At 37.9% G+C, this 23,927-nt stretch overlaps 2 protein-coding genes across 4 annotated transcripts in view; one reads left to right on the top strand and one right to left on the bottom strand.

Moving 5' to 3' along the window:
• LOC125664200 (uncharacterized) overlaps window positions 1–23,225 on the bottom strand; it is a 92,396-nt gene extending 69,171 nt beyond the window's left edge. Inside the window, exons 1-4 of one of the 3 annotated variants that reach the window (XM_048896805.2) lie at window positions 23,069–23,225; window positions 22,500–22,571; window positions 17,347–17,713; window positions 12,618–12,714 (exon numbers count right to left, since the gene is read on the bottom strand). In XM_048896805.2, the coding sequence (XP_048752762.2) occupies window positions 12,618–12,714; window positions 17,347–17,704 (455 nt within the window). In that variant the 5' untranslated portion in view covers window positions 17,705–17,713; window positions 22,500–22,571; window positions 23,069–23,225. The remainder of the gene's footprint in view (window positions 1–12,617; window positions 12,715–17,346; window positions 17,714–22,499; window positions 22,572–23,068) is intronic. The other 2 variants (XM_056152573.1, XM_048896804.2) reach the window with 2 other exon arrangements.
• LOC130051187 (zinc finger protein 862-like) lies at window positions 46–3,114 on the top strand. The gene has a single exon (XM_056152590.1). It carries the CDS (start codon window positions 1,833–1,835, stop codon window positions 3,006–3,008), a length of 1,176 nt encoding a protein of 391 aa, XP_056008565.1. The 5' UTR covers window positions 46–1,832; the 3' UTR covers window positions 3,009–3,114.
• Window positions 23,226–23,927: the final 702 nt, after the last annotated feature.

Here is a 23,927-nt window from a genome sequence, read left to right as displayed (position 1 = left end):
GGTATATTCAATATTTTTTCTGATCATTCACCCATAACTTTGACCATCTCGAGTTGGAAATAACATGATTTAGTCGATGCACTAATTTGACACTCCATGTTAAGTGTGTTGTCGAAAAACATCCCAAGAATTTTGACACATTAAGCACTAGTGACGACAGATCCACCGAAAGTCAGTTGATATCCCGAGAATTCACGAGATTTGCGTTTTGGTGTAAAGATAATAAGTTCTGTCTTTCCCTGATTTAGCTTGAGTATGTAGTTTTGCATCCAGTGGTCGATATCAAAAAGACATCGTTGAAGTCTTTCTGCAATGCTGTCCCAGCTGTCGTTTGGATGTATGATCAAGTATACCTGAGTCTCATTCGCGTGGCAATGATAACACATATTATGCCTCCGGCAACTTTCTCCGATTGGTTTGGAGAACATACAATATAGATGAGGTTCTAATACAGAACCCTGTGGAACACCAAAGTGGAGTAGGAACTCTTTGGATACTGTAGATCCAACAGCAATTTTTTTTTTACTTCGACCAGAAAAATAAGACTTGGTCCATGACAGAGCCGATTCCGTGATACCAAAAGCGTACTCCACACGTCTGATCAGAATATTATGGTCGAATGCAGCTGAAAGATCAAGCATCACGATTTCCCGTCCAATGCTGAGGTAATATAATGGTGAACCCGTGATAGAGTCGTTTCTGTGGAGTGACTATTGCGGCAGATTACACCGGGTCGTGAAGCTGTTGAGGGTTCAGATGTTTTTCAAGTTGAGCTGACACTGCTTGTTCCAATATTTTAGTTAGAAAAGGTAAGTTTGATACAGGTCTGTAATTTTCTAATTCATCCTTGTCAAGTCCTTGGTGCTTAATTAATGGTCGCACTATAGCTTTTTTGAAATTCGATGGCACGTTCGATTTCAAGAAAGATTTGATTGGTAAAACACACTCCAAACATTGTTTTAAAACTTTCGTGGGTATTGGGTCTAATTCGCAGGACTTTGTTGGAGCACCACCGACAATATCACGCACCGGAGAAAGCGACACTGGCTCCGACACTGCCAAAGGAATACCATCAAACTTAATGTCAACGCAGAGATCTACTTCCATAGAAGGGGGCGTGATCGACGAACATAGACTATCTCTAAAGTTTCTGAATTTCATCAATAAAGTATTCACCAAATTTGGATGTAAGATCAAGTTCGTTATCATGAACAGGTAAAACCTGACACATTTGTATTTCCCATGAGATTGTTTGTAAGTTTGAATATATAGTTGTTTCGAGTCGCTGCCTAATTCCTGAATTTTGTTATTGTAGTACTGTGTTTTACAATGTAGCAAGAGTTTAGTAACTTGCATACACTTCTCCTGTAGACAGACAATTTTGTTCGTCTCATCATCTGTTCAGCCCTCCGACAGTCACTCTTGGCAGAATGAAGATCGTCCGTAAACCATGGGATGATCTCCTTTGATTTTTCTTAGGTGCATGAATATCGATGGTTGCTTGGAGGAATGCATTACAGCACAGAGTAAGCTCTTCAGTGAATTATCTTCCTTTATGAAACTTGAAAAGTTCGGATCGTTTTTTTTAATTTATTGATATCAATGGCAGAGCTGTGGAAAACTGCCGGTCATGCCGGCAAGACCGGCTTAATTTGGCCGTGACCGACATAAGTTGGTTAAATGTCGGACCGCATGACCGATGTTGTTTGCGCCGCCCGCATTAAGAAAAACACAAAATGCCACCGTGTAAACAGTCTTTATCCAGAGTTGTCGTTTCTTATGCATCGGTAATCCTCGGAGGACTTCACTACGCAATGCTTTAGGCCTATACAATGTGTGAGGTGGAAGCCACTCGAGGATCTCCAAATGAAACTTTTGTCTGGTTCCCTGGCTCACTAACAACGACGCATAGTAGACAGGGAACCAGGGAACCGCGCGAAAGTATGGCGTCGTGGCCGATCAAATTTACACCGGGATCAAAACCAGGCCAAGCATCAAAAAGAAAAAGAGATGTGGACAATAGTAAGTTAAAGTATGAAAAACAGAGAAAGAGGGAATTTAAAGAGGACTGGAAAGAAGGTAGAGAGTGGTTACAGTTTGATGGTGAGAAAATGACCTGTAACCTGTGCCAAGTTCACGGGATGGGCGAATGTCGGAATGTGCAGAATTTTGTTACAGGTTCAGTTAACTTTCGATACTCAGGGATAATTGATCATGAAAATTCCAGATTTCATCGTCAAGCAGTTGAGCGTTTCTATGCTAAAGAGAATGTACGTGAAAATAAACAATCTGAAGCACACAAGGCTATAGTGTCGATGGACCAATCTATTCGGCAGTCGTTAGAAACGAAGTTCAGAAATATTCACGCCCTAGTTAAATATAATAGGCCAATATCGGACTTTACATGGCTTAATGCACTTGATCAAAGAAAAGGATTAGAACACGGCACAACTTACAACAATCGTTGGGCAGCCACAGCATTTTTGGAATGCATTTCTGAAACTGTGAAAAGTGAAGTGGTTGGAACTGTTCAGAACTCTCAGTTTTTTTCCATAACAATGGACGGATCAACAGACAGTGGTACTATTGAACAAGAAACCCTGTTTATCAGATGCTGTGTGCATGGGAAAATAGAATTGAAATTCTTATGCATTGGTGAGCCAAGATCAACTTGTGCACTGGATTTGTTGGAATTTGTGAAAGAGAAAATTGAAGAAAACAAGCTAGCCGATCAAATGCACAAGTTAGTAGGATTTGGATGTGATGGGGCTTCGAACATGCTTGGACGTCATAACGGCCTTGTTTCACTTCTCAAGAGGGACTACGTTGAGATGTTGGGTGTTCACTGTTTAGCTCATAGATTGGAGCTTGCTCACAAGGATGCTCTTAAAGATGATCGTCAGTACGTTCAGCTCTCTACACTCCTCTTAGGACTCTACTATTTTTATAAAAATAGTGCCAAGCAGAGAAAGAATTTGAGAGACTGTATGAAGGTGAGATACATGTAAACATCATTTTTTGAATTACTAAGCATTGATCAATTAGCAAGTCTTATGAGTTCAATGATTTTTTTCCCCTGTTATTAATTAATTAATCCTTTTTTCAGGTATTGGCTCTAAAGGGTACTTTGCCACACCGGGTGAATGGGAGCAGATGGCTTCCACACATGCAGCGTGCTCTAGACACATTTTTCAGATCTTATCCAGCTTTTGTCAGCCATCTCCAAGATGCTTCACATTCCAATGCAAAGGCTAATGGTTTGGCAAGACTGCTTGTATCATCATCAATTATTACATTTGCAGTTCTCTTGCAGGTAATTTAAAAAAAAAAACTTAGCACTCTACACTTGAAATTCACATTTTAAAAAATTGAAATCTACCCCCAGTATTACTTTAATTAACATTTTAATTCAGGAAATCATCAGTCCATTAGTGAGATTGTCTCTCACTCTCCAAAGACAGGACTTAACTATTGGGGATGCAAAGATTGCAATTGCTGCAACAGGAGATTTTCTCAAACAGTATTCTGCAAAGTGAGTAGATACTTTTAGATTTGCTGCATATATATATATATATATATATATATATATATATATATATATATATATATATATATATATGTTATGTACCAACAATGAAAGTTTAATCATTATCATTATTTCATATAGCAACAGTGAGAAGTTGAAGGAAATTGTGGAGAAAAAGGAGTGTGCAGGGTTTCAACTGAAGGGAAATGCCTTTAATGTAGAGACAACAAGCAACAATGTAAAACAGCGTATGCTTCAGAAAATTGATGAACGATATCAAGATCTTCATGACGACATCCTTGATGCAACTACTATTGGGAGTCTTAAGAACTAGCCAAGTGAGAATGATGAAGGTAAAAAGGAAGTGTGAATGCTACTACAGTTGGTTTTTTAGTTACTTTTTTTGTTGATGTTGAGTTAATTTTTGTTTTGTTTGAGAGTTTATTCACTTTTTCTTTTAGAGTTTATAGAAACAAAGTGATTTTTTGTATGGTGAGACAAGATCCTCACCTCATGAAAATTTAAAAGGTAATACTCATCAATCCAAAAATATATACCAGCCTATGCATTTTGTGGGGTATGTTGTTTTAAAAAACAGTAGTGTTGTTCATCTTGCTACAGGTAGTAATCATTGTAGTTTTAAAACTTATTCAAAGAATTAAAAACTATAAATTTAAATCATAGTGGCATTGAAATATTGAATAATGAATCTATTCGAGAAAACGAAATCATATTTACTTAGATTTAAAACATGATTTTAATAATATCTTCTCTTCTTTTAATCAGCTTATGGAGTACAACATGTTAAAGTCCTTTCTGAGAGATTCAAGAAGACACTGCATGATGCTGGAGTGGATGGCAAAAAGCTGTTAGAGGAATGGCAGATGCTGAAATGTCTCATCTACAGGAGGTATCAATTTTAACATTTACTTCTATTCTGGAATATAATGAAAAAAAATCTCTTTAGTTACATTAAACATACCAGATGATTTAAAAATTTAATCTAAATATTTTAGGTTCAAGAAGAACTTTCGTGCCTCTACATGGGAAGATATTCATGCTGTGTTTGGGGACATTGGTGTCACGAACATTTTAAGTTTGCTGGATTTGGTCCATAGTCTTCCTCCAACCAGTGTCCTCAATGAAACAGGGTTCAATCTGATGAAGCTCATCAAGACAGACAGGCGACACTCTCTCAGTGGACATCACTTGAATGATTTGATGATCATTCGATTGCAGTCACCCTCTGTTGCAGAGTTTGATCCAACTCCCGCCATTGACAGAAGGATGGTTGGTTTAAAAAATCAGTAGTTATTACAAGTGTTACAACAAATTGGATCAAGTAATTAAAGTTCATTCATTCAAATTATTATCATTTAGATTTTAAAATCGTGTTCTACGTATTCTAGATTTCGACCACAAGACAGAGGAGAAGATTTCATTATCGAAGAAACCCCACCAAGAAGAAAGATGATGCAGATGAGATTGAAATAGTGAATGAAAGTGAATATGAGAGAGAGAGAGAGTGACAGTGAGAGTCAGAGAGCAGTATTAGATGAGAGACCGAGTGTTAGGGATGGAATAAGAGTAGGTGAGAGAATGGATGATGAAGAAGAGAGTGAGTGTGAATCAGATGTGAGCAAGATTTTGATGAGAATGAAAGAATGGTGAGAGAGGTTGTGAGAGAATTAGAAATTGAGTTTGAAAACTAGTGTAAAACATGTTATAATAAACTTCTAAAACCTGAGATCTGTGTGTTACTTCAGTTTTATAAATTATGTTAATTGTAACTCTTAATATTCGGACAGGCTTAAATCTGTTCGGACAGGCAAAGTTGATAAACATGTCTGTCCGAATGACAGGCTTCTGAAAAAAAAATTCCACAGCTCTGCAATGTCACGTAGTTTCAGAAAAACTACAGTTCTCCTCTCCCTTGGAGGTTTGGTGAGATGCAGCAAAGAACGAATTGCAAGATGGTCCCCAGTAATGTTGCCATTGTTGTCTCATATACCAGGGTCTGCCACAAACGGCACTCCATGCAAAGTTCGGCTATTATCTCTGGTTATTAACACATCTAAAGTATGTCCATGAAAATACGTTGCATTAGAAACATGCTGCAATAACTCCCATTGCTTTAAAATATCTGTAAATGTTCTGACATCTCTGTCACTGGGATCATCAAGATGGAAATTGAGATCACTTGCGATTAATAACTCATCAGGAATTAACACGAAACTGTCTAGATAGTTGGCCAATTCTTCAGAGAAAACTGAATTCCGGAGATTGTTCCATCTCGATGGCAGTGGACGATATACAATACAAAGACGAACAAAGTTGTTTTTCACACCAACAGAACACTCTAGATGTTCAAAATGTGTGAACTTGGCATCTTTGTTCACAGGACTCACATGAACAGATGAATCTGTTTTGTGTGAACAATTGCCCGACTCCCACCTCTACTTTCTAGTCTTGGTTTGTGAATGACATCATACCAATCTCGTGTAAGGTCAAACAAAACGGAATTATCTGTACCAAATCCTAACCATGTTTCAGTTAGCACCATGAGATCGATGTTATTCGATGGACAATGATTTATTTCTAGTGGATCTACAATTCAAAGTACACAATGAGACAGTTCCAGACTAGCTAACTTTTTTATAAAATTTTATGTAAGTTAGAAACACTTCGACAAATTCGTTTGCCTATTTTCTTTGCCCGGTGTTGTATGAATGCTGGAATTAGGACAGTGTCACATGGTTCATCGGTAACTGTTACAGCAGATATGGGGGTGCTGAGTGTGTCACACGAAATACAAACCAGGTTATCTATATTGACCCCAAGTTGTTGTTGATGTTCAATATATCTAAACTGCCTAACACACACACTTTGTGGATATGTCTCATGTCCAGCTTTTGTGCCTCTTCGCACACACAAATTTTTCGTACGACCTGCTAGATGTAGGTTAATTGTGTTACAAAACACATTGTACAGGTAAATATCTCATGTTCATGGAACGAGTCTACATTAAAAGTGAAGACAAAAGAAAGACAATTTGTACATGTAAAATCCACGCGTACGAAAAGTCATGGAACGACTCCTCAATAAAATCCAACACAGAAGAAAGACAATTTGTACAAATTAAAGTCACGAAAAAGTCACGGATCAGTGAACGCAATGACTGAAATAACTTATCAAAATTTTGTTTAGAATACAAGTGACTTCAGTCATTTGATAAGTTGTAATACAAGAGCTGGCATTATCATGCAAGGTGAAGATAACGAACAGTGATCAATATCATAACTCCTATAAGCAATACAAAATAGATAGTTGGGCAAACACCAGGGGTGGGATCAGGTGCCTAGAAATAAGCATCCCCTGTTGACCAGTCATGTTATTCGCTCCGCGGATCGAATTAATTTGACGTTGTAGACGTTAACGCCAATTTGCACAATTTGGGATATTAGTGTGTTTCTTACCTGTTAAGATGAGATATACACCACAATGAAGACATTTGTTTTGTAACACGTCAACCACAATGTGTACAATGGATTATAAGCAAATAGTGGAGCGGAAGACATGAGCATATATATACAGAAGCAACATTATAAAATGCGTTGAAAGGGGAAGTTTTCCCCCGGGAAAGGGTTTTTTTTTTTGGGGGGGGGGGGATAAAACAGAAAAATGGGCCTTTGGGGGGATTAAGTAAAACTATGATGAAAGCGGAGCGAATAACATAATACATGTATATACCGACACAAAATCACAAGTTCCTAGCATTGAAATATCAATATAACGTGTATAGTGAATTATAAACCAATAGCGGAGCGAAACGGCAATCACACACACACACACACACTAAAAGTAACATTTACGGAATAAATGTAAGTCATTAGATATAATATGTAGAGAGAGAGAGAGAGAGAGAGAGAGAGTTGTAAATGTAAGTCATTAGATATAATATGTAAAGATTAGAGAGGGATGGCATACTCATGTTATTCGCTCCGCGGAACGAATCAGCATGTATTCTACGTACTTACACAGTGTTTTCCCTAAGAACCGGCCGCCGGCCAAATTGACCGTTTCAAACGATTTTCTGGCCGGTTCAAATATAAAAAATCAAAAAATAATATGTTGTCAATTTCAGTGATGTTGATTTACACGATCGATCTTTGCAAAGAATGTATGCGGTAGCAATTGGTTGGCTATAAATATCTTTCATATTTCTTCCTTGTTTATGTTTTTATCGAGAGCTTTTTGAAACGGCGATTTTGATTGGACGATATTTTAAACTCTCACCTTGCGCGTGAGAAACACATGGCAGTGAAAAATAATGAAGCGTCGAACGAATACATTACATGATTTCTTCCAGTCAAAACATCGCAAAGGTGTGTATTTAACACCACTGTGACTAATTTGTCTGAGGTAAAAATGTTCAACCCTTTGGTATATATTTAAAAATGTAGGTTAAAAAGTGGCATATGAACAAGGGTCATTTTGCCCCCTGAAATGCCTCAGAATGCAGGATTTTGCGTCTAATTTTCCAAAATTTCCATACCCCCCCCCCCCTGGCCTGTTACAATTCTAAATGGGCCTGTTCAAATGAAATGAATGGAAAACACTGTCGCAAAGGTGTGTATTTAACACCACTGTGACTAATTTGTCTGAGGTAAAAATGTTCAACCCTTTGGTATATATTTAAAAATGTCGGTTAAAAAGTGGCATATGAACAAGGGTCATTTTGCCCCCTGAAATGCCTCAGAATGCAGGATTTTGCGTCTAATTTTCCAAAATTTCCATACCCCCCCCCCCCCCTGGCCTGTTACAATTCTAAATGGGCCTGTTCAAATGAAATGAATGGAAAACACTGCTTACATGTAATTATAGCATTTATTCCGTAAATGTGAATGAATGATTTTTGCTTAAATTATAAACGGAATGAATAGCATGATTATAAAATGTCAATAGTTAACATGTATAAACCAAGCATGTCAAACTGATTTGCTCCGCGGAGCGAATAACATGATTATGCCAGAGGGAGAGAGTTTCTTCTTAAAAACAAATTTGGAATGAATATCCAAAAAGCGCGCAAGTTGTTTTCTTAGTCAGTTCCCGTGCATTGATTGTGAGGCATGAAAAGTATGCTGTCTATCACCCGAGTTCTCTGTTATGTGTTCACTACATAGTGTTTGGGTTGTAATTAATGAATATACACTAATATCCCTAATCGTGCAAATTGACGTTAACGCCTATAGCGTCAAACTAATTCGATCCGCGGAGCGAATAACATGATAATGCCCAAGAGCTCAACAAATAGTAAAAGTAGAACTTGAGTAAGTAAAGAGAAACTGGGTTAAATAGTCAGAGGTGGAGCTGCCATTACATGTACATTGCGCTAACACATGCAATCACATCGGACACACATACTCGCAGACACTGATCTCACTAGTGTTTTGTATACACTGACCAGTTCTTTTTCATTTGAACCCGCATACTTTAATTGGTGCAGATAGAAAAGACGTTTAGAGGCTTTCTCTACAAGATATTTTACATGAGCATCCCATTTCGAGTTGTCGCTAATAATTACACCTGACAATTTGATTTCGTATATTCGTTCATTTTCTTTACCCTCCATGATCAGACGAGGAAACTCCAGCTTCTTACCAAAATGAGATCATAAGTTCCTTTGTTTTGGAAGTACAGTATTGATGTTGAGGTGATTTCTCTTGGACCACTATATGATCTTGTCAGCTGTTTCCTGTAACTCTGATGGTTCTCCTTTAACACATATTTCAGCGAAGGTGGTGTCATCGATACACTTCACATTTGGAACGCTTGTTTGAAGGTCGGCCACCAAATAGATGGATAATTCCAGGCTGCACAGTGTTCCTTGAGACGTTCCTCCGTTGATTTCTGTCCATTCGGATTTTATATCGTTAATTTTCACTCATTGTTGACGGTTGGATGAAATGCTTTTGAACCAATTACTCATAACTGGGTGTACGTCGTTATTTTCTATTTTTTCAACAACTTGTTGTGATCGAAGGCTTTGCTGAAATCAATGCACAACAGTCGAACAAACTTGATACTGTCATCAGCGGCCTCGTGCATAGGCTGTGGAATCTATAGAAGTGCGTGGGTGGTTGAGCTTCCACTCTTAGCACCATATTGATTGGGATCGATATTAGGACATGTTGTTCTTAGATGTTGCACAGGATGTTGTTCCATTAATTTTGCGAGCAGGTGTGAGAGATGTTGGTCGTAAGTCTTTTATAGGATTGGATACATGGTTTACTTAAGGTATAGGGACCGGATATGCCCTTTTCCAGATTGCAGGAGTGAAACTTTCTCTCAAGGAACTGTTGAATAGGGCACATAATGACTTTGCGATGGTGTCGAAAGTGCTCTCAAAATCCAGTTTGGAATGGAATCGGGGTCCATAGCTTGGGCTATTTTGATGTTGGAAAGCTGTTTTTCCACTTCATCTGGTGTAAGGATGAATTTATCCGGAATTGGGTCAGTCTGACCTCTCTGAGCAGTTCCAGATTCTTAAACGCACTTATTTCATCTGAAAGCTTTGAAATGTTTCCTTCAGACCTGGTGTTGGCTAGATTTTGTAAAGTGTCGTTTTTCGTACCTAGTCCTATGACTGATTTGACTATTTTCCACCACTGTTTGTTGTCCGATCTGCACATTTCGTCTACTGAGTTTTTGTAGAAGTCAGAGTTCAGGGCTTTGAATTTCTTGTTGATTGAGTTATTTAGTTGGTTATATAGTTCATGGTTACCGATGGATTTGGCTGCTTGGCGTTTAGATACCAGTGCCTTAAAATCTTGAGTCACCCACGGTTTGTCATTTGATTGTATGGTCTTGGTTTTGAGGGATACACATCTGTCTATAATTTCAAAGAGGACTGACTTGAAGAATTCCAATTGTTGCTCCCATGTTGTTAAGAAATACAGGCCTTCCCACTTGACATCCTTTAGCGCTTGGGAATCCGAGTTAGAATAGGTCCTCAGTACCCCTTGCTTGTCGTAAGAGGCGACTAAATGGGGCGGGCCTTCGGATGAGACCGCAAAAACCGAGATCCCGTGTCACAGCAGGTGTGGCACGATAAAGATCCCTTCCTGCTCAAAGGCCTAAATTTTGCAGCCCTTCAACGGCAGTGGTGACGTCTCCATATGAGTGAAATATTCTCGAGAGGGACGTTAACCAATATTGAATCAATCAATCATTTTGCAACCTCCATTTTTTTTTTTGGCTGACAGTAGCATGCCTTGAAGTTCTGTAAGCAACACTTGGTTTCTGTGCCTCAAATTCACATGGAGGTGCAATAATAGTTTCGTGGTGTGGTGTTCCGAGAGCCCCTATCGGAAACGATCCTTATAAAATAGTTTCAAGTTGGTTAGAATTTTATCAAGAGTTTTTCTTCCTCTTGCTGGTATTTTCACTATCTGGATAAGATTGAAACTGCTGGTGAGGGTGTGGTGTATCTGCTGGTGAGGGTGTGGTGTATCTGCTGGTGAGGGTGTGGTGTATCTGCTGGTGAGGGTGTGGTGTATCTGCTGGTGAGGGTGTGGTGTATCTGCTGGTTAGGATCACCTGTCAGTATTATGCCTGTATCTGGACGTTTCTGCAGGATCCTCTCCAAATTTGCCAGGATGCGAGGTATCATCGGCCCATTTCTTGCGTCTGGGGTGGTGGTAGATTCCTCCAATAATGATCACAGAGAACTATCTTGGGAGGCACTGAGGTTGAATGGTCACCCATTTAGTCTCCAAATAATCCTCACTCCGTTCGTCAAGATTTGAATGGGATCCTGTCCTTGATGTGAATATCTACTTCCTCCCCCTTGTACGGGATTTAAACTATGGCGGATGGTATTCATTCGATGATACTGACTCGATAGGAATATTTGATTCCAGCCATGTTTGTGTTATAACAGCAACATCAACACTAAATTGTTCACAGACACACTGTATTTCGTCGATTTTCGAGTTGATGGATCGAGCTTTTGTGTTCAATAATAAAGGGGAATTCCATGGTGATGAATGGACTACAGATATCGAGTTAAGCTTGTTTACATGGTTGAAACATTTTTGTTTGTAAACATTCCATCTTACTGACCTTGACCTGTATAAATGTGTGTGCATACGTGTTACCTATAGGGAGGGCTCTGCTGTAACGGCCCGAGGACTTAGGCCTCTATCAATTTTTCTGAGTGAAAGTTGTTGAGGACATATGACATAGTTTTGTGACTTGCCACTGCTGAGTCGGTGGTTATTGTAAAGAAGCAATATACAATCGATAAGCCAGTTTTATTCTCATACTCACCCACATTATGACTTATACAGAAATACTGCAAAATCATTATAACTCCCACATTCACGTACCTCATCTCTATAGCAATCACAAACACTTAAAAATTTGCTAGTACATATGGAAAACTGCATTTCATCCCTACAGGGAAACTTTTCAATGGGAAATTAACTTTCTCACACACTGTCAATATTGATCACACATTGTCTGACTTGTTTCATACCGATTAGGATTGTTAGGCTGTTCTTGACACACTGATTTTGACTACGGATAACTCTGTTTACCTGATCAAGATATAGGACTCACGGCGAGTGTAACCGGATGACAGGGGATGCTTACTCCTCGTAGGTACCTGATCCCACATCTGGTATATCCAGGGGCCCGTTCCGTGGGGATCCGGGTTAGAATAGGTCCTCAATACCCCCTTGCTTGTCGTAAGAGGCGACTAAATGGGGCGGTCCTTCGGACGAGACCGCAAAAACCGAGGTCCCGTGTCACAGCCGGTATGGCACGATAAAGATCCCTCCCTGCTCAATGGCCATAATCGCCGACCATAGGCTTAAATTTTGCAACCCTTCACCGGCAATGGTGACGTCTCCATATGAGTGAAATATTCTCGAGAGGGACGTAAAACAATATTCAATCAATCAATCCTGGGGTCCGTGTTTGCCAAACTTTCTATTTTGTATTGCTTATAGGAGTTATGATATCAATCACTGTTCGTTATCTTCACCTTTCATTGACAATATTGAAGTATTAAGATGAAAACAAATACCTTAGTGTATTAACAGGGTTGGTATCCAAGGCGTTGGAGGTAAAGAGTTCTCTGTTCTTGATCTTTGGATCATTCAAAGCTGAACCCCGTCCAGTGCCTGCAGCATTTACAAATATTCCACAAATAATTCACTGAAGTAAAGGATTACACTGTCAATTTCAGTCCACTATTTCCTAGTGAAATAATGTGTTCTGTTTAACCCTCCGAAAGTTTTTTTAAATCCTGTGATTATAATGTATCTGTAAAACCTTATATGTTACAAAGTTCGAGAGAGGTGTCAGGCGCGTAGCCAGAAAGAAAATGAACTAACGTACGCCAAAAGGTCTGGTGGTTCTGGAAGCCCCTGGGTTTTATGAATGACGTCACCTTGTTTGTCTACTTTTTTCAGTGCATATAGTTGATAATTTGAAATTCAAAAAGGACACAATTTTATTGAATGGGCATTATAATGTTGATTAAATCATAAATCGGAGCTACATGTACTGCTTATAACGCAAAGTTATATTTGAGGCACAAATATTTCAACGACAGAACTCTTTCTCTCTGTAAATTATGTGTACGCAATTGCGTACTCGCATACATAGGCAGCTACGTGTCTGATTGTGTGTTGATGGTAACAAGACAGCTACGCGCCTGGTTGTGTGTTGATGGTAACTGCATACTGGCGTATAGGCAGCTACGTGACTGATTGTGTGTTGATGGTAACAAGACAGCTACGTGACTGATTGTGTGTTGATGGTAACAAGACAGCTACGTGACTGATTGTGTGTTGATGGTAACAAGACAGCTACGTGACTGATTGTGTGTTGATGGTAACAAGACAGCTACGTGACTGATTGTGTGTTGATGGTAACAAGACAGCTACGTGACTGATTGTGTGTTGATGGTAACAAGACAGCTACGTGACTGATTGTGTGTTGATGGTAACAAGACACCTACGTGTCTAATTGTGTGTTGATGGTAACTGCGTACTGGCGTATGGGCAGCTACGTGACTGATTGTGTGTTGATGGTAACAAGACACCTACGTGACTGATTGTGTGTTGATGGTAACAAGACAGCTACGTGACTGATTGTGTGTTGATGGTAACAAGACAGCTACGTGACTGATTGTGTGTTGATGGTAACAAGACAGCTACGTGTCTGATTGTGTGTTGATGGTAACAAGACTGGGACTGATACACAGGCATTGACTTTGAACTTTCCCAAATAAACTTAATTCAGAATCTTAAGCAGTTAGTAATGATAATGATAAAATTTACACAGTGCCTTATAAAAAACAAATTACTCTAAGGCGCTTTACAAGGGTAAGAGGAGGAATGCATTCAATGCAACAATGAATTTAAAAACACAATTGAATTAAATTAAATGACAGTATGACATAAGATGTTTTATTTGTAAACACTATGTATAATTAAGATCGATAGCTTAACTGAGGTGACTAGAGGGGGAAGAGTTGCTTCTTGAGAAGAAGATTTTTAAATATTTTCCCAATATTCCAAATAGTGTGACCCCCCCTACCCCCAGGGGTCGTGGTTTTAACAAACTTGAATCTGCACTATGTTAGGACTAGGAAAACTTTCATGTAAATTTGAACTTTTCTGGCCTAGTGGTTGTCGAGAAGAAGATTATTAAAGATTTTCCTACTTAATTGCAGTTTTCTTCATGACGTTTATGGTATACATATATGTAATGATGTTGTCTTTTCACTGATGGAATTGAATTTTAGGTAGGCTTTTCTGTTTTCTAAAATACAAAATTTAGATAACGAAGGACTGCGACAAATTTACACGAAATTTTCTAACTGTGTTGAAGTGTTTGAACACATGGTAGGGGATCTGACCGAATGCTACTTATCATTCAAACCAGAATTTATTGCGTCACCTGATAGGCTATATATCTGCATGAAGAAAAATATGGACCACTTTCCAACCCCTCCTCACGAACATACACACTTTCCACAGTATATTAGTGTAAGGGTTGGTTGTACTCTGCGTTAAAAGCATGATTGCATCCTGCGTAGGAATGGTTGTATCCGAATGACGTTTGGCCACAGTGTTAGAGGAAGACATTTTTTAAATTATAGATATCAAAACGTTGAGTGCCTGTGCTTTGTACATCATTTTTCGCAGCTCTAGTAGTGTTATACGACATATTGAACGCTTGTTCATTAATGAAAGGTGATGATAACGAACAGTGATCAATCTCATAACTCCTATGGACAATACAAAATAAAGAGTTATGGAAACATGGACCCTCTGGACACACCTGAGGTGGGATTAGGTACCTAGGAGGAGTAAGCATCCCCTGTCGACCGATCACACCCGCCGTGAGCCCTTTATCTTGATCAGGTAAACGGAGTTATCCGTAGTAAAATCGGTGTGCCAAGAATGGACTAACAATGGGTTTGAAACAAGTCTGACAGCATTTGACCCAATGATAGGTTGTATTGGGAAACTAGATCGTTATAACGACTAAAGACTTTGTGAAATGCTGAATTTAAACCAGACTGTTAAAACCCCTGCACCATCAACTTGTTTGTCAGTAGTTTGCCTCGATTTAAAAACTGACCATAAGCAGAACTAGCTCTTGTGTATCGAATCAATTGAGAAATATAAACACCATATGCAGGTGATAATGGAATATTGCTACATGAATATGGAGAAGCTGAAATCATCCCGTTTGTCATAAAGTTGAATTGTTAGTTTGCCGTTGATATCTGATTTTATTTTCATAACGTCAGCTGTTTAATTGATTTGAAGTTCAAACAAAAAAAAATATCGAGTCCGTTAAAACTTTAATGCTACGAAATCTGGTGCTTTGCTGAATTTAACATTATTTCCCCGAAGATATTCTGCGAAGATTACCGCTATGACATATAAAGATTCGATTACTGTTTTCTTAGAAATTTTGCTACGCTACATACATGAAAATTCTTTGCTTAAGTTGAGAACTTACATTATTTCTACAAAGATTTCTAGTGAAATTAACCGCGAAGAATAAAGTCCAGAATACCACTTGGTCAAAGTTTTTGCTGCATATTATTCAGTGATTGGGAAGGCCAAAATGGCCTATGGGACTATGGCCCCACGGTTCAAGTTTTTAATGGGCCATTTTCAGATTTAATGGGTCATCAACATATTTTAATAAATAGCAAATGTGCAGTGGAACATTATTGTTTTAATTGAAACTCTGAACAATGACCACGATCTTTTTCCACCGCTCTTGAAAATGTTTCTACTTTGTTTCAATGTCCCCTTCTCAACGGTATCATTGCTTTTATCAGCATTGGTATTTGAAGACGGTCTCTCGTTCGTTTTTTATTTCATTATTTGGTGGGTGTTTTTTTTCACTTTCTGTCGTTTCTTTATCTATCTTTGGACTTCCGAAACTTATGCCTAAACGCTAAAGTATAAACATGAGAAGACGTGATGAGATGTTATGTAAGAGGAAATAGTTTATTGGTTATCTATTTTGATTTGTATTGCTTCAACCAATGATATTCGGTGTATCAGAATACATAGGAATTAAAAATGAAAGTACAAAAAATAAGTAAGTCGTACCCAATTAATTCTAGAGAAAAAAAAACAAACCGTAAGTTACAATCGATAATGAATGCGCACTTTGGCGCATGGATTAGATAATTTAATGCGCCAATTTTCACCTGAATGGGACTATGGCGCAGGGCGCATGGCCTTCCCAATCACTGTATTATACACACGAATTGCGAGTTTTCATCAATTTTCAGGCCCCAAAACGGGGGTGGTTATTAAATACCAAAGCGTATTATATTCTGCAAAATACGGCATATCTCTACAAAGTGGATTTTGCATGTACATAGATCTAAATTTTAATAGTTTTTATTTCATTTTATTTACAGAATACCGTAGCATTCATAATCTTTATTAACATTCAACATAACAATTGGAGCCTATGTACCTTTCATCACGATGCAAAAATAGTTTTGTATTTCTACCTACAATGCATTATTTTTTGTCTGAGTACTTTTCCCAAAATAGCAGCTTTCGACATAAAATTCCTAACTGAAACGGTATCGGACCCTGTGCCAAAAGGGTCAATTAAGCCCTGTAAGTATTGTTCAATTTGATAACTCATTTATTCACTGACTATTTTGGCCCATCCCTGATACCCAAATCCCTACCTCTGGGATCATCAAATTTACAATCTTGGTAAAGGACTCTCTGCTCTTTCTAAATATTCAAATAATTTCAATTTAGTATCAACAGCACTACACAAGATGCTATTTAAATGTATTACATATAAAGTTTGACCCCGTCCTGGTGTCAGAAATTTGCAATTTTGATTGAGACCTTCTTGCTCTACAGCACTATCACTAGGTCTTCCTGGTCAACATGACCATGCATTTAGTTTTTCTTACAGATGCGTGATTGTAAAGAAGATTTTTGAAAATTGGTAAAAATTTGGCCCTAAGTCCCAAGGGGTGCAGGAGTCCTGAAATTTACAATTTATGTCCCCCTTGTCCCAGAGATGCTTCATACCAAATCTGAAAAGAATTGGAATGGTAGTTATCAAGAAGTTAGAAATATTCAATTGCTAAAGCACGATGGACTACGACCGATGCTGACCAATAGCAATAGGTCACTAAGGTGAACTAACATCAAAACCACGTGTTAACTGGGTCTAGCTCGAGATTCTCCTGTGATTCTAAACATGACCATAAATCCTGGCCCCGGTCTATCTCTACATACCTTTATATCCTTGACCTCTGTGTCCACCATGCTGTCCACCTCTAGAATTTCCCTGTCCACCACCTCTAGAATGTCCCTGTCCACCACCTCTAGAATGTCCCTGTCCACCACCTCTAGAATGTTCCTGTCCACTACCTCTAGAATGTCCCTGTCCACCACCTCTAGAATGTTCCTGTCCACCACCTCTAGAATGTCCCTGTCCACCACCTCTAGAATGTCCCTGTCCACCTCTCTTGTTGCTTTGTGATTCACCTCTAGTGTTTCTAGAGGAATTTCCTTTGCCAATAGGCCCACCATGATCTTTCTGAGATCCACCTCTTGATTTTCCTTGTTTTCCTCCCCCTCCTTTACTACTCATGTTCACAATCTGTACAAAAAATGAAACATTTAAAAGCTGTACCATCATTTTCATATTGGACCACATTTTACTTTTATTCCAATATTTTCCACAACATTTTTATCAATAACCTTCATCTTTATAAAACTACCAAGGTTCTAGGTCAGGACACAGTCTCCTCATTAGCAACCAATACACCAAATATTAGATTCTACTGTCTCTCCATTGCAAAGTTATGACCTAAAAGAGACATTAACTTCCACTTATATTCATCCAATCCATTATAGTTAAGGACAAGTGGAGTGCTTTACCTATTCTTACATGTACCTGTGACCTCGGTCTCAGTCTAATACCCTCTATTCAAGGTCACGACACAGTGTCCGTTAGCAACCCTTGTATCATGTGTTTCTGTCTCCATTACAAAGTTAGGGTTTAGAACAGATATTTCTAACATTTTTACAAATAACCTTGACCTTTGCCAAATGACCTTGGTTTAAGATCATGACACACAGTATAAGCAACAAATGTGCATTATGTGTATCTGATATCATCATATAGAGAGAAGATATGGTGTATTAGGTACAAAGTTAGTGGTCTAAAGTGATTCCTTTGATGAAAACAGCTATGATTATGTATGGAGGAAAGCCAAAAAGGATTAGAGACTCGACTTAACACCGCAACAAAATGGACAAAACTTCACCATTATAGTGTGGGGTGCTTTTACCGAGACGATAATGCCTCAGTACATCAGCCTCATTTACCACCGGAATTTACAAGTAATTCATTGTCAGAAATAAAATAAAAAACATTAATGAGCTAGCCTGCACCGTCTCTGGACCGAAATATTATTGAAAATGTTAAGCTATACATTAAAATTAGTACCACAAAAGGTACGTCAGTGAGAAGGTTATATATAGGCAATTTTTATCATAAGAAGTTTGTTTTAATGACATTGATTATCAAACATGGCAAAAATGCCAGGAGTTGTAGAACATCATTAAGTTGGCTCATTACGCTAAAATTTTATTGAATGGCTCGTTGAAACACCTTACATGAAGTATGACCATTTTCACCATTGAAAGAGTGATACAAACTCTCAATTATCTTATATGAATCTTTAGTGTTTTTTAGCTGACCTGAGCTAAAAGATCAAATGAGCTTTTCTCATCGCCTGTTGTCCGTCTGTCGGTCACTTTTCACATTTTTGACTTCTTCTCCAGAATCACTGGATCAATTTCAACCAAACTAGGCAAGGAACATCCTTGGGTTAAGTACTTTCAGGTTTGTTCAAATGAATGTTCAAAAGGGAGATAATCACAAAAATGCAAAAATAGGGTGGTGTCATTTAAAAATCTTTTTACAGTTGTACATGTACATGTAAAACTTATACAGTACCAATTTGGATGCACCAGATGCGCATTTCGACAAATAATGTCTCTTCAGTGATGCTCAACCGAAATGTTTGAAATCCGAAATAACAATGAAGTTTTAGAGTTATTATAGCCAAAAACAGCGTGCCAAAAAAAGTGGAGTCAAATTCGTCTAAGGATAAGAGCTATGCATGAGGGAGATAATCCTTAATTTTGAAATGAATTTCTAAATTTTATAACAGCAATTAAATATACATCCGTATTTTCAAGCTAGTAACGAAGTACTTAGCTACTGGTTTGTAGAGACATACAGATAGGAAAATCTTTTTAAATTTTTTTCCCCCAAGAACCACTGGGTCAGGAAAGTAGAAATTTACATGAAAGTTTCCTGACATAGTGCAAATTTAAGTTGTTAAAATCATGACCCAAGGGGTAGAATGGGGCCACAATAGGGGATCAAAGTTTCACATACAAATATATAGGGAAATTCTTAAAAACCCTTCTTCCCAAGAACTGGGCTAGGAAAATACTAATTTACACGAAAGGTTCCTGACATAGTGCAAATTCGAATTTGATAAAATAATGGCCCCCGGGGGTAGGATGGGGCCACAATAGGGGATCAAAGTTTTATATGCAAGAATATTGAGAAAATCTTTAAAAATCTTCTCAAGAATCATTAGGCCATAAAAGTTTACATTTAGACGAAAACTTCCTGACATAGTGCAGATCCAAGTTTGTAAAAACCATAGCCCCTGGGGATAGGTTGGGGTCACAATAGGGATCAAAGTTGTACATGATCCCTAGGGAAAATCTTTGAATATGGGCCAAGGTGACTCAGGTGAGCGATGTGTCCCATGGACATCTTGTTTTTCTGAAAGATAAAAAAATGTTTTGTTTGCACAAATAAGAGATTTTAGAGTCTAGATTTCAATGTGAATTGTTGCATACGAATATCTAAAACAAAAACATATTTATTAATTGAAAACGATATTTGTTTGTTTTTTTTAATGATTTTTAAGTCTACTACTGAAATCATTTTTTTTAAAAAGGCATGTTAATTAGGAAAAATTACATCATTAAAATGTATTTTACAAAGAAATCAAAATGAAATGGCCAAAATTCGCAAATATTGCGATTTTTAAAATTTCAATCAAACCCGGTCGGAATTACAAACAAGAGGCCCATCGGTCCCATCGTTCACCTGAGTCACCTGGGCCCATATTTAAAGATTTTCTCTATCTATTTGCATGTAAAACTTTTATCCCTATTGTAGCACCAACCTAACCCCGAGGGCCATGATTTTTACAAACTTAAATCTGCACCATGTCAGGAAACTTTCATGCAAATGTCAACTTCTTTGACCCAGTGATTCCTCAGAAGATTTTTAATGATTTTCCCCAATATATTTGTATGTAAAACTTTGATCCCCTATTGTGGTCCCATCCTGCCCCCGGGGGCCATGATTTTTACAAACTTGAATCGGCACTATGTCAGGAAGCTTTCATGTGAAATTCTAATATACTAGCCCAGTGGTTCTTTAGAAGAAGATTTTTAAAGATTACCCCTATATATTTGTATGTAAAACTTTGATCCCTTATTGTCGCCCCATCCTACCCGGATGGGGGGGGGGGGGGGGGGGGGGGGGGGGGGGCGGTATGATTTTAACAAACTTGAATCTCCAAAATGTCAAGAAGCTTTCATGTAATTTTCTACTTTCCTGGCACAGTGGTTCTTTAGAAGAATATTTTTAAAGATTTTTCCTATATAATTGCATGTAAAACTCTGATCCTTTATTGTAGCCCCATCGTACCCACAGGGACCATATTTTTACAAACTTGAATCTGCACTATATCAGGAAGGTATCGTATTAATGTAAACTTCTTTGGCCCAATGGTTCTTGAGAAGATTTATAAATATATTTTTCTATATATTAGTATATGTAAAACTTTGATTCCCTATTGTGTCCCCATTTCACCCCTAGGGGTCATGATTATAAGAAACTTGAATTTGCACAATGTCAGGAAGCTATCATGTAAATTACTACTTTCCTAGCCCAGTGGTTCTTGAGAAGTAGATTTTTAAAGATATTACCTATACATTTGCATGTAAAACTTTGATTTCCTATTGTGGTCCCGTCCTAACCCCGGGGATCATCATTTTAACAAACTTGAATCTGCATTACGTCAGAAAGCTTTCATGTAAATTTCAGCTCCATTGTCCATGGTCCATTGGTTCTTGAGAAGATTTTTAGATGATCCCAACCTATTTTTGCATTTTTGTGATTATCTCCCGTTTGAAGGGGCAAGGCACTTAATTTAAGGAAACTTGTAAACCCTTTTATCCAAGAATGCTTTGTACCAAGTTTGCGTGAAATTGACCCAGTAGTTCTGGAGAAGAAGTCAAAAATGTAAAAGTTACAGGCAGACGGACAGACAGACAGACGACGGACAACAGGCGTTCAGAAAAGCTCACTTTCAGCTCAGGTGAGCTAAACAGGTAGTCACCGAGAACATTGATGTAAACTGGTATAAGATTAGCAACAGTATGATTCTTTTAGGAATTTCTAGACTGTTAATTTTGACCGCGATCAATACGTTTTCTCTGGTTTGGTTCAAATCTAAACAAAAATATTTAGCGCTATATATACATGTATCAGGGATTTTTAAAGGGTGTGTAGGGGACCGAAATAAGGCCCCATTCCCAATATTAAAAAGCAGGTATTTTTCCCTATTTTGCTTTGAAATTACCAAACAATGAAAACAAATCAAGCAGGGTAGCCAAATCGTTCATAAATCTTCTTCACAGGCCCACAGATTACAATTTTTTGCTTCAAAAGTATTAAGTAAACCTAATTCTTTGGCCTCTGCTTATTTGAATGAGGTAAGCTTAGACCAAATTGAAAGTCAGAAGGATCCCAATTATACCTTAAAGCACTCTGAATTGGGTTTTTCCATATTTCTTTGTATGAAACATTTTCCCCCAATTTCAAGCAAATGTCGCCATTTTTCCCGATTGGAAAGACCCTGGCCCTTGACATCAAGACCTTTAAAAAACCCTGTGTATCATTTCATTTAAATTTCTTTTATAAAATATACAGTGTATTTGTTTAATATATCTCTTTTCCAAATAACATGTTTTTAAAGATTTTAGCCGTAGATTTAAAAAACATTAACAAAAAAGTAGTGATTTTCATGTAGATAATTTTCTTTTTAAAAAAATTAAAGAATTTACACGAGTCTTCTTCATAGGTTTTAATCACAGTCACCTGAAGTATGGACACTAGCGCTCTACTTCTACTACCCCCCCCCCCCCCCTTTCTGGATTTAAAAGGTGATCGGTGGTGAAATAACATATTTTGGATACATTATTGGTTCTGTATAAAAGTAATTCCATTCTAGAAGGGGGGGGGGGGGGGTATACATATAATAAAGATCTATACAAGCTACCTTCGGTCAACCTCGGCTGATTCCGGATTCCGAGGTTAGCCGAGTGATACAAGCTGTCCACACTTCAGGTGCCTGTGCAAAAAATGACAGATTATTTTCATCTTTATTAAACTCCTATGTTGATTTTACTTCACAATTTGCCAGTCCAAATTGCATATTCCCCAATACACAGCGAACACCAATGATCTGGCCGAAGAATGCATGTACGTCATAGCAATAAGGTTTTATTCTGCCTTTTGTTCACTCGTGAACACGAATTGGATCGCTAGGCCTAGCTATTCTTCGAGTCTGTTGTTTAATTGTTTTCCAATAGAATATGGTGGGGTATTCAAAGTTGCCGACTGTTTAGTTAGCAAAACCCATTTCCACTCTCGTCAATGCTTAGGTCTAGATCTAGTGTTTTTCCAAAAACACCTAGGCTATAGGCCTAGATTTTTTTTATCAATGAAAATTGCTTATTTCTTTCATAAACATTTGCTAAAGTCTTCGTCTCTCTGAAAAAAAAACCCATACTGTCACCGGAATAAACAGAAAATAAGACAAAATATAAGCTACAAGTCACAACTTACGTGTACTCTGCTGTGAATCTGTCAGCCAAACTTATGACGTAGGGGATATCTGCGTAATATTCCGGATTTCTAGAGGAATCCACTGATACACGGAAACGTATACGTGTACACACGATGATTTGCTGTAGTGCATACTATGAAAACGGGAAACAAATGTTATCAAAGAAAAAAATATCATTTGACATAATTATGTAGCTTCAGACCTGTTTACCCCGTCCGACTGATGTCAGTATTCTAGAACCAAGTTGTCAGTATTTTGAACACTTATAAAAGTCAGTATACAAGTTCTATAATATAATAAAAAGAGCTACGCGGGCTACTCTTTATATGAATGAAAGGTGAAGATAACGAACAGTGATCAATCTCATAACTCCTGTAAAGGTGAAGATCAATCTCATAACTCTTATAAGCAGTACAAAATAGATAGTTGGGCAAACACGTACCCCTGGACACACCAGAGGTAGGGTCTTTGTTGTCATATAAATAGAATGTGGTTGTTTACTGTTGCTTTTGTATTTTACATTTGTAGTAATGTGTAATTATCATGCTTTTACATCATTCTTTAAATTTGTCATATTTCATAGAATACCATAGCATTTTAATAAAATAAATGTTTATAGTCCTTGAGGTTGAGCTTGCACACCACACTTGATAACGACAAAATCAATAATATGAGAATTATGACATTTTCCCACGGTACGGCTTAACCTGTACGTCCCCACACACATTGCACGAAAAATCTTTTATTCTCCACTGAAAAGGTGATTTTTCACCTTTAGTTTCAGAAAACGTGAAATAAAGATGGTCTGTCAAGAACTTTTACATTTCCAACTTTCATCAACCCAAACAATAATAAAAT

The sequence above is a fragment of the Ostrea edulis genome, chromosome 1, assembly GCF_947568905.1.
Source record: "Ostrea edulis chromosome 1, xbOstEdul1.1, whole genome shotgun sequence".
In the NCBI taxonomy this organism is placed as follows: domain Eukaryota; kingdom Metazoa; phylum Mollusca; class Bivalvia; order Ostreida; family Ostreidae; genus Ostrea; species Ostrea edulis.
Note: the sequence above shows the minus strand (reverse complement) of the source record. Positions and strands in the feature narration are given on the sequence as shown.

Coding starts and splice junctions, on each gene's coding strand:
- LOC130051187 (XM_056152590.1), top strand. CDS start 1,833: ATGTGTGAGGTGGAAGCCACTCGAGGATCTCCAAATGAAACTTTTGTC.